We start from the raw sequence: 12,196 nt of genomic DNA on the forward strand, positions 1-12,196 counted from the left end.
TTTTAATTCCTTTGCTCATTTTCTGTGAAGAACGTTTATCAGAAAAAGTTTACACACACACATTTATATCACATACAGGATGTTCGGGTCCACTGGCTAATAAAAGTGTGGGAATTTTAGGTCCTGTGTACCTTCACTCTGTCATCCTCCTGTCTGGGCCTGCTGTGTGTGTGTGTGTGTGTGTGTGTGTGTGTGTGTGAGAGAGAGAGAGAGAGAGTCTAAGAATGTGAGTGTAAGTTACGTGTTTCTGCCCCTGCCATTCCCGCTCAAGGTTGTAGCACTTTAATTCATAAATGTGATCTAACAAAGGTAAAGGGCAAATTTTGACCATATCTGCTATTTGTATTGCTTGTAATTGGGATGAAGTAAACATCTGTTGAGTATTTTAACATATTTTTGATTGTGTTGAATTAAAAACCCAAAACTGCAGCGGGTCCACCAGACCCACGAACATTGGCTGAGTAACAAAAATATGAGTTTTTTCAGTTTAAAATAAATACAAATGAATTTAAATGTGTTTATACCCCATAACATGAGGTATAAATGTTAATAGATGGGGGAAAACACAGTTGTTGTCATTTACAGGCCAATACGTATCTATTCATATATGTATATTTGCATATGAAACTAAGCAGTCTTCTTTGATCTATTTAAGAATACACATTTAGTTCTTGTGTGTACTTGGCACTGTAGGGTTGATCTTGGTTGACATCGTACTAGCCCATCACATTACAGAGACAAACCAGTCTTATGATGTTGTGTACATCAATAATTGTTTATTTCAATTTGATTTGCATCAACATATTTTTCCATTTGATTTTCAATAACCTCTATAACACTACTAGAATATCGATAAGAACGAAAGGTGGCATTATCCATTTAAACAAGACCGACGTTGCTGCCTTCTCTGAAGGTATCAGAGGACCAGGAGTTGGGGTGGAGGAAACTACAGTTAGACCTACAGAACTTCAGTCAGAATATCAGACACGGTACCATCTTTAAACAGGTACGACATTCACAGAGGAATATCCAAATCACATAATTTAGTTCAATGACCATGTCGCTCTCCTCCAGGTTGAACTGTACATTTTCATATAAAAACTGAGAACATACAAACAAAACACCCTGTCTGTGAGAGTCAGTTTTTACTTATTTTGACACTGAAGAGGAATTATTGGAGCATCAGTTGAAACAAATGTAATGGTGAACATGAACTAAAACCCACAGGATTCTTCAGCAGAGACCACCTTTACATGGTTTTGGCATCTTAGAGTCTTGAGTGTCTTCTTGAGTCCAAATCTCCACACATGCTTCCTTAATCATGAGCTATTATTTCAACATAAAAGCATAAGGAAAAAAGTAATATTGCGTAAGAGCCCAAGTTTGACTAATGGTTGATGATGTGTATTCTCATGAGCCTTGAGTTCGTATTTCAATGCACAACATCTACGTTACTGAGTAGCAGCTTGTATATACAAAGCCAAATGGGCAGAGGCATGGACTACGGAAGATATGCTGAGATTGTTACAGTAAAGCACTAGAAGGTCAGAGGTCATCAGAGGACAAATCATAGAAACACAACATGAGTCTCAAATACGATTCTGGAAGATTTAGCTTACATGTAACACTAATTCACGCGCGAACCGCGGAGCGGCTCGCTCGATTTGATCTTTCCAGACACATATTCAAAAAAACATGAATATTCATCTGATCAGTCTAAACACCATTTCCACAGTCAATTGACAACCAGAAGACACAAGCGAACAATCGTCTGACACTAACAGTAGTAAGGTAGAAAACATCGTTTTGACGTTATATTAAAGGGAAAAAAAGAAGAAGAAACGAACGAACGAAAGTTGTCCCTTGTAACGTTACTGGAATGTGAGGGAAATCATTCCGTGATGCATTCAAACTTTGGCAGAGAAAATGAAGATCACTCACTCGTTGTCCTCAGTGAGGTACAAAACAACGCACAATTTTTGTTACACGTGCCCTGAGGCAACTGAAGAGACTAGAAACGAAATAACAGGCCAGCTGAAATTGATCTTTTAAAATAAAATGAACATCATGACGAAATAGAAAACAAATCAGACTGTATTTGTACTTCCACAGACACGCATGAAGAGCCAACCGTTCTGTCTGAGTTTGGCTGGCTTGTCTTATCTACAAGAGCCCAGAAAATCAACCACAGACGAGTTAATTCATCGCTAGTTTACAGTTAAAGATACTTCACCCATCTAGAATATGGCACGTTAAGTATTACATATGAGAAACACGCTCGAAAAGGACCTCACAGACACACACTCTTCACGTGGCGCCAAATACATTTTACTACTCACACTTCTAAAACCATGTCACGTCATACGTCTCTAGGAGAGGGTGAAGTACTTTTTGAAGACGGATTAAAAAGTTGTTTGTGGTGCTTTTTGCGAGCTAGCAGCAAAGAAAACGGAAAAAGTTTGCGTTTGTGACTGAACGTTGTTGGAGTGGCCAACTGAGCTGCCGTCGGCCTGATTCGCAGTAAGAGGGTGGATAAGTTGCCGTCAAATATGACAAGACAGAGTGGTAAATATTCTGAAAATATACATCGCTGAAAGAAACAGTATGGCGTCATCAAAAAAAAAAATATTTTGGCCTTATAGCAATGCAGGTATACATTTTTTTTAGTTTATATATATTTGTTTGCTATTTCAAAAAATATAAAGTTTTTTGTCATAGTTTCTATTATTGGCTTAGGTTATTAAATAAAAGTTTGTTAATCTTTTATTTCCATTTTGTTTTAAAGTAACATGCTGCTTTTTAATATGGCAGTTTTATGTTTTTATAAGTCATCCATTTTGTTTCATGCACTCTTGTTGATTTCATAACTTTCCAAGTATCTACACGGTGTGAGCCAATTTGCTTCTTGTGAGGAGCCCCCGATTCACCCCTGTACATGAATAAGATGTCGTCTGATTTACAACATGGGTATGGAACCCCTCTTACTCTTAAACGCTAATGGCACATGTCCATTATATCGTAATCTGGTTTTAGCCTTTTTAACCAATCAGAGTAAGACAATCCTGTACACAGACAGAAGAGAAGCTGAACAGCCCTTAAGTCCATCTTGGTCCATTCGTCTCGTTCGCTCTCTCTCTCTTTAAAAGAGTGAAAGTCCAAGTACCAGAGTAGCACCCTCTTGTGGCACGAGCATGAAATGTGCCCTCCCCGAGGATCCTCTAAAACTGATACCACTTCTTGTCTTTGCATTTCAGCATCAGCTGTGGAGGGTGAAAGTGAAAACAAAGAGATTGAGTAAGCGCATTAGGATTTATTTGTATTTATATTTCCGTTTTCTCATTCTTTCGCTCTCCTGCATACCTCGTGAGCGTGTTTAGAGAAGGTGTCAGCACTGGCCATCATCAGGGCGGTCCTCTCTTCCAGCTCCCCCAGCCTTTGTCCTCTCTCGTCCAGGGCAATGCGAGCTCGGGCCAGTTCTCCCACCACCCCGCCTGCTGCTGCCTTCATGCCCTCCATTCCGCCCTGTCCCGGGATGTGCTGTGCCAGGCTGCGGGACCCCTTACCCGCCGCTGCCTCACCAACTGCAGAGCAGGAGCGATAAAGCGAAACAAGGCAGTGTTGTTATTATTAACTAAAATTAAAACTAAAAAAGAAAAGTAATTTAACTAATTAAAATAAATATAAATTAGGAAAATATAAAAATAAGAGTTAATTCAAAATATGAATAGTATATAGGTCTGGATCTGTGAGTATATGCCTACACACACACACACACACACACGCACACACACGCACACACACACGCACACACACACACACACAGAGAGGAGTGATAAATAACTACACTCACACAGCTCCTCTCGGTCGAAGGTTTGGGCGTTGCCACCAAAAAAGCCCTTGAGAAAGCCACGGTTCTGAGCCTCAGGGGTCTCGATGGGTGTAAAGAGCTCCCCTAACATCTCCTGCAAATAATGAAGAATAGTGAATCAAAGCATTAAATAGACAAAATCGTATCAAAGTTGGAATGAATGAGATAGCAGGACAGTCGATTCAAAACTCCACCAGCAGATGCCAGTATAGTTACACATTTCACAATGTAAAATGGAAAGTTTTGACAAGACAACCTCTCTCTTGCTCTTGTTTGTTTGACAGAGACAGTTATAAAGAACTGTATAAAGGACAGTAAGATTTGTAAAATTATTATTTAAAGAAATAAATAATTGATTTTGTTTTATTTATCCACATATGTGACCCTGGACCACAAAACCAGTCTTAAGTCGCTGGGGTATGTTTGTAGCAATAGCCAAAATACATTGTATGGATCAAAATTATTGATTTTTCTTTTATGCCAAAAATCATTAGGATATTAAGTAAAGATTGTGTTCCATGAAGATATTTTGTACATTTCCTACTGTAAATATATCAAAACTTCATTTTTGATTAGTAATATGCATTGTTAAGAACTTAATTTGGACAACTTCAAAGGCTATTTTCTCAATATTTAGATTTTTTTGCACCCTCAGATTCCAGATTTTCAAATAGTTGTATCTCAGCCAAATATTGTCCGATCCTAACAAACCATACATCAATGGAAAGCTTATTTATTCAGCTTGTGAATTTCTTTGTGGTCCAGGGTCACATATTAAGATGATCAAAAGTGTAAGTAAAACATTTATAATCATACAAAACATGTTTCAAATAAATGCTGTTCTTTTGAACTTTTGAAGTATCCTGAAAAAAATGTATCACAGTTTCTACAAAAATATTAAGCAGCACAGCTGTTTCAATTTTGATATTAATAAGAAATATTTTGAGGGCCAAATCAACATATTAGAATGATCAACATATTAGGATCATGTGACATTTGAAGTCTAGACTAAAGAGACTGAAGAGTAATGGCTGCTGAAAAGTCAGCTTTGCCATCACAGAAATAAATTACATTAAAATAGTAAACAGGTATATTAAATTGTAATAATATAATCACAATATTACATATTTTACTGTATTTTTAATGTAATAAATGCAGCCAAGGTGAGCACAAGAGACTTCTTTCAAAAACACTGAAAAAAATGTAAAATCCTACCGATCCCAAACATTTGAACAGTGACGCATGTTTCAGTTCGGATGCATACAAAAAAATTAGCATACTGTGCACATGGTACATACTGCAAAAATAGAATGAATAGTATGGCATTGTGCTATTCCCATCCTAACCAGACAGAGAGGGAACGACAGAGGGAGGGAAAGGACAGAATGACAACCTGTGTGGCAGAAATTACAGCCGAGATGCAGCAGGGCTCAGCTCAGCAGAGCTCAAAGCATCCATGACAAGCATGACATTTCACTTCAATAACCACCATCAGCATGCGCACACGCACACACACACACACACACACACACACTGTCCTTCTGAACACACACACACACATGCACACACACAGAGGCACAGCCACCTGTAGGTTGTCACACATCTCCTGGCTGTAAGTGATTCTCTGTATCTCTGTGGGGGAGCACAGATACAGCGCCTGCCCTCCGTTCGTGAAGCAGAATGTTCTAGCAATGCGCATGTCCGTTAGCGGCAGGTAGTTGACATCTAGCAGAGGCCGTAAACTGGGAAGGCTGTAAAACAAACACACATATAAGATAACAGGCTTGGCAACTGCATTCCAATATCCTTTGTATCGGAAATTGCAGTGTAAACACTTTAATTTATAGCAAAGAATTAAGAAATTCACACCTAAAATGCCAACAAAAGCACAGTTCAGCTCTTCCGACTAGAGGTTTAGAGTTTATTGAAAGATTGAACTGGTTTCTGAAATCTGGATTAAGCTAAAAATCGATACCAAAAAGGTTCTGAGCTGGTATTAAAGGAATGTTCCAGGCTAAATATAAGTTAATCTCTATTGACAGAACCTGTCAAATTCTGTCGATTGTCACAGACACCTCAGTTTACTCATCAAGCAAACGTGCTTACAGTAATACATTTATAATGGAAGTCTAAGGTGTTCTGGAGGGTTTAAAAGCTCACATCTCTTGCTAATGCACTTGTATTATTCTGTACAGAAAAGTGTGAATGAATTAGAATGAACAGTCTGCATTTTTTCTGTATAGATTTTAGAAATGGTTTTACATGGTCATAACTGGGAGGAAAACTTGGATATAATAATAATAATAATAATATTGCCTTAAATTTCCTATATTATTTGCATTTTTAATATAACCCGAATTCCGGAAATGTTGGGACGTTTTTTTAAATTTGAATAAATTATTATTATTATTATTATTATTTCTTTATTTCAGTCCATATCACAATAAAAATAAAATACACAGAAGAAGAAAATTACATACCAACATACTTTCACATACAACAATCACTTAAGAAAAAACATACAAACTTGAATTTCAGTGCTTCCAGAACAAAGAAGAATACCTTGTATCACTTAATGTGGGATCATTTAAGGCTATTATAATTGTATTTCTTGAATCACTTAATCGACACATGAAACTATACATATAATTCTTAAAACGGCATGCAAAGTAGGAACATCACTAGATATAAATAATTGGCTTGCACTCATTCACCTTGGGAACTTAAGCAGGATTCTTAATGCAATATTAATTGCCACCTGAAGCTTTTTCATTTTAGCTTTACTATAACTACACAATAAGTGTGACGTATAAAATGAAGTACACTACGCTCTAAAAAGTGCTATTTTGACATCAACAGTGCACATGTAATTACAAGCCAACATATTTTAATACAATTAAAACTAAAAGAATTTCAAATCACATGAGCCAATATTTTATTCACAATAGAACATAGATAGTATAACAACTGTTTAAACTGAGAAATTTTAAAATTTTATGCACAAAATGAGCTCACTTCAAATTTGATGCCTGCTACAGGTCTCAAAATAGTTGGGACGGGGGCATGTTTACCATGGTGTAGCATCTCCTCTTCTTTTCAAAACAGTTTGAAGACGTCTGGGCATCGAGGTTATGAGTTTCTGGAGTTTTGGTGTTTGAATTTGGTCCCATTCTTGCCTGATATACGTTTCCAGCTGCTGAAGAGTTTGTGGTCGTCTTTGATGTATTTTTCGTTTAATGATGCGCCAAATGTTCTCTATAGGTGAAAAAGCTGGACTGCAGACAGGCCAATTCAGCACCCGAACTCTTCTACTACGAAGCCATGCTGTTGTAATAGCTGCAGTATGTGGTTTTGCATTGTCCTGCTGAAATATACACGGCCTTCCCTGAAATAAACAACATCTGGAGGGGAGCATATGTTGCTCTTTATATACCTTTCAGCATTTGTAGTGCCTTTCCAAAACATGCAAGCTGCTATTACCGTATGCACTTATGCACCTCCATACCATCAGAGATGCTGGCTTTTGAATTGAACGCTGATAACACGCTGGAAGGTCTCCCTCCTCTTTAGCCCGGAGGACACGGAGTCCGTGATTTCCAACAAGAATGTCAAATTTGGACTCGTCTGACCATAGAACACTTTTCCACTTTGAAACAGTCCATTTTAAATGAGCCTTGGCCCACGGGACACGACGGCACTTCTTGACCATGTTCACATATAGCTTCCTTTTTGCATTATAGAGCTTTAGTTGACATCTGCAGTGTTTACCGGCAGTGGTTTCTGGAAGTATTCCTGGGCCCATTTAGTAATGTCAATGACAGAATCATGCAGATGAGTGATGCAGTGTCGTCTGAGGACCCGAAGACCACAGGCATCCAACAAAGGTCTTCAGCCTTGTCCCTTATACACAGAGATTTCTCCAGTTTCTCTGAATCTTTGCACTGTAGATTATGAGATTTGCAAAACCTTTGCAATTTGACGTTGAGGAATGTTGTTTTTAAAGTATTCCACAATCTTTTTACGCACTTTTTCACAGATTGGAGAGCCTCTGCCCATATTTACTTCTGAGAGACTCTGCTTCTCTAAGACATCCCTTTTATAGCTAATCATGTTACAGACCTGATGTCAATTAACTTAATTAGTTGCTAGATGTTCTCCCAGTTGAATCTTTTCAAAATGTCTTGCTTTTTCAGCCCTTTGCTGCCTTCGTGCCAACTTTTTGGAGACCTGTAGCAGGCATCAAATTTGAAATGTAGTGGATTTTAGTGGACAAAAGTGTAAAATTTCTCAGTTTAAACATTTGTTATGTTCTCTATGTTCTATTGTGTGTAAACTATTGGCTCATGTGATTTGAAAGTCTTTTAGTTTTCATTTTATTCAAATTTAAAAAACGTGCCAACATTTCCAGAATTTGTAATACCGGTAATAATAATAATTTAATTTATAATAATAATATTAATAATATTTAATTTATAATATTAATAATAATTTATTTGTACTAATAATTTCTGTTTTAATGTCAGTAAATGATCACTAGTTTAGATATTAGAAATTTAAATTGGAGTTTTTCCAAGAGGGACTAGAACCAGCAACCATCTGGTTACCAGCCCTGAGCTCTACTTTCTATATCACAGTTTCCCATTTGAAACAAACAGACAAAAAAAATGTATGCAAACCTCAAAGTCATTATGTGTCCATTGGCGCAGAAGCAGGCCAGACAAACGCTGTTACAAACCGATACCACGTCAGCCCGCAGCACGAAGGACGACTCAGTGATGTTATGCACATATAGACAGGCCTGGGAGGGCATGAAGAAGACCTTGGCCTGCCTCTCTGAACACACTACGGCTAAGTGACCATCTCCACTGGCCTCTTGAGAAGACGAGGGCGAGAAGTTAACCAGTTTCCTCTTGCGGGGTCGATCTGGGTCATCGGGGGCATGTTGGTCCCGCCACACCTCATAGGGACTGTTGATAAGAGCACCTCCACAGTCCAGAAAAGCAAACCGCAGAATGGAGCCCTTCAGCATTAACACTGTGCCTGAGAGGGAAAACCAGAGAGACAACAAAAACATGAGGATAGGAATGTTGTACATTCAGGGGCATTCACAAATTAGAAAAGGAAGAAATCAAGAGATACCAGTGGGGGCCATAGTAACATGGTCTTCCTGGCGTTCCTGCTCATCCGTAGGAATGGACATTGGGATGATGAGCACCAGGCCCAGACTCGTGCCCACCCACAAGCATGGCGTAGGCAGGGTGTCTGACTTACGTCCGTACGACTCTGCAAACTGCAGGGTGGTTACGGCCTCTTTAGTCTCTCTGTCTATGCTGGAAACGCTAGAGCTCCGTGACCGGCTGAACGAGTTTTCTCGACTCTCTGAGAACGAACGGAGAAGGGGAGAGAAAAAGAGAGGGTGGGGAAGAAGAGAAATGTCAAGAAAGATGGAAGATAGAGAGCAGACGGATGAGTAGTAAAAGATAAAGAATAGCAGAGAGTGAAAGGATAAAAGAAAAAGATGGTAGAAGAATCCTTATGCTGTTAAAAAGTGGAATAATTGAAAGTGGAGTCACTCCATATGTGTGTTCACAATTACATTCCAACCACATCAACCAGAATCCAAGTAATAAAGTGATACAAATGTGCAATTGCAAACACAACTCTAATGTTTTTTAGATTTGTTATTAAAAACATTAAATAATGTACATACAGGACAGGGTGGCACATGCATATCTATCGCGTGAACACATCTTAAAATTCTCCTGTTCACATGATCAAATATGTCACAGACTTCATTCACATGCACAGAGGAAACACAGAACACCCTCTCACAATTTCAAACCCATTCACCGTCTTTACTGTCCTTTTGACCTTGGATTGCTTCCAGGTTCATATCCACTGCATGTTCATATAGCCAGACCTACACATAAAAACGCTTCTGGACTTGCCTGATTTGTGCTTCATTCAATTATTTAAACTCTCTCTCTCCCGCTTATCTTACTCTGAAGGATGTCATGGAAAAAACCCAAGCAAAAATAGCAAGATTTTTGTTGCAATACAATATGTATTTTGATAATATATGATTGGTTGTTGTTATTGTCATGTCTCATTTGACATTCAGTATCGATGTACTATGTCACGCATTACAAGGAAACAAAAATTCTATATTAGAATTTGAGTAGTGTTTTCCATTGAGAATGCTGTTTGTCCTGCAGAACAAGTGTACTGCATTCTCATAACATAAACCCATTATAAGAAACACTGACAGACATTTGTCATAATGTCAGAACATGGGTTTGTGTGTGTAGTGATGAAAGGAAAGTAATTTGTGGAGAGAATACGATACAATAATAATAATAATATACAATATAATATAATATAATATACAATAATAATAATGTTTATAGGTATATCAAAAAATCTGTGGGTTTCTAAAGTATTAGTTACAATATTTTATAATATGCCATTTATCAAATATCATAATGACCTCTATAATTTATTATTACTTCAAAACTAAACTTCTTCTTCTGGGTCATTCTCAGGAAACAGTGTTACTACATGTGTTCCCATGATATTCAAACATATGAGTAAATTAATTAACATGGTACTGCACCCAGTAGTATTTATAATACATTTATTAAAAAAAATAAGAAAAAAATGATTGGTGATTATTTTCACATAAAACACAGGAAAACTGACTATAAATTATGTGCTAGCTAAGAGCATTATTAATAATAATTGCATTTACATTTATCACATTTAGGGCCAGTTTTACTAACAGCTTTTCCACACATATTAGCCTAATTTTATTTGTAATGCCAGAAGAACACATACATAACCGAACATCGTATGCCAAGCCATATTATTTTTAATTTGCTTCAGGAAAAAAAAGACAACTTTGAACCCTCAACTAGGAGTCACGCAATACCAGGTCTATCAAAACTTCTAGCAAACCTTAATTTTTGGGTCTCCGGTTATTTTCAACGTACTGTGGCTTCTTTATTTATTTATTCTTTATTTGCGACTAAGCTAATTTGCGCTGCATATGGTATATTGCGTTGGTCGTCTGTGTTCTTTCATTTGCGCGGTTGTTAGTAAATCACCCGCAGAAATTTCCACACCCATCTGTGAAATTGCGCTCTCGCGCTAATTTCCCCCGTTTAGTAAAACTGGCCCTTAGCCTCAAAACATCTCGAAAGGTCAGCAAAAACACGTTTTTCAAATTGAAAGAAATTCAAATTGTAAGAAAACATGAATGGTTTGAAATAACACAGCATTTTACACTAGTGTTCAAATATTTTGGCTTAGTAAGTTTTTTTTTTTTTAGAAATGAATACTTTTATATAAATATATTTAAATTGATCAAGAGTGAAAGGTCTATTTCAAATAAATGGAAAATGATTATATTTCACACAATATTACAGATATTATTGTATTTTTGATCAAATAAATGCAGCCATGACATTGGAGGCTCTTACCGACCCAAAACTTTTAATCGGTAGTGTATTTAGGGTTTTGGCATTGACCTCTACATTCACCTCTACATTGATGACAACATTAATACTTGATAATACTGACAGAATCATCAGACCTCTCTTAGACATTGACATACAGAAAGTGTTTTCCTGAAACAGGTTAAGCCTCGCCTTGGACGGATAACTATTTATCACATGTAGTCCAGGACTAGATTTAATCTGTGTCTCGGAGATGTCACAGTGCGTGGGATGGACAGACGACTACAAACCGACAACACTGCAGATCGACAGAGGCTGGTGTGAAACACAAAGCAGACATCATTGTAATGTTCAGCTGCTAGCAACTATGGTGAAAATCCAAACCTGAAGATGAAGAGCAAGGTGAGACTCTGAACATCATTCAACGTGACGAGAGAGGGGTTCTGACCAAGCAATTATGAGCCACAGGACGGGACGGAGCGAGACGTGACGCTACAGGGTGAGTGGTCCTTGTGACCCTAAAAAGCCCCTCCTTACCTCTCTCGCTCCAGGAGTAGGTGGTGATGTGATGCTCATCATGAGAGTACATACTGACTCCGTGTAACTGCTGCAGCATGGCTCGTCGGGACGGATAACCTATCCATCGAACGCACACACACGCACGACACCCCAACGGTCACAGTCACACACACGTAAATACAACCATACACAACCACAACACGTCAGACGTACCAAAACACCAAAAAGACATGACCAGAACATCACGGCGTACAGAGAGCGACAGAAAAAGAGAGAAAGAGAAAACAGATAAACCCATATGCAAGAAAGAAAAAGGAAGGAAGGAAAGAAAGAAAAAAGGATCCTGACAGGTCGA

The 12,196-nt window shown here is 38.0% G+C and overlaps 1 protein-coding gene across 14 annotated transcripts in view; it reads right to left on the reverse strand.

The window, feature by feature from the left end:
• Positions 1 to 762: 762 nt before the first annotated feature.
• stxbp5l (syntaxin binding protein 5L) overlaps positions 763 to 12,196 on the reverse strand; it is a 153,470-nt gene continuing 142,036 nt past the window's right edge. For 9 of the 14 annotated variants that reach the window (XM_058786992.1, XM_058786989.1, XM_058786985.1 and 6 more), the window contains 7 exons: positions 11,860 to 11,958; positions 9,008 to 9,247; positions 8,545 to 8,908; positions 5,454 to 5,619; positions 3,851 to 3,962; positions 3,361 to 3,581; positions 763 to 3,260 (listed from right to left, as the gene is read on the reverse strand). In XM_058786992.1, coding sequence (XP_058642975.1) covers positions 3,219 to 3,260; positions 3,361 to 3,581; positions 3,851 to 3,962; positions 5,454 to 5,619; positions 8,545 to 8,908; positions 9,008 to 9,247; positions 11,860 to 11,958 — 1,244 coding nt within the window. In that variant the 3' untranslated portion in view covers positions 763 to 3,218. The remainder of the gene's footprint in view (positions 3,261 to 3,360; positions 3,582 to 3,850; positions 3,963 to 5,453; positions 5,620 to 8,544; positions 8,909 to 9,007; positions 9,248 to 11,859; positions 11,959 to 12,196) is intronic. The other 5 variants (XM_058786997.1, XM_058786993.1, XM_058786994.1 and 2 more) reach the window with 1 other exon arrangement.

Source organism: Onychostoma macrolepis, chromosome 09, assembly GCF_012432095.1.
Source record: "Onychostoma macrolepis isolate SWU-2019 chromosome 09, ASM1243209v1, whole genome shotgun sequence".
Lineage (NCBI taxonomy): Eukaryota > Metazoa > Chordata > Actinopteri > Cypriniformes > Cyprinidae > Onychostoma > Onychostoma macrolepis.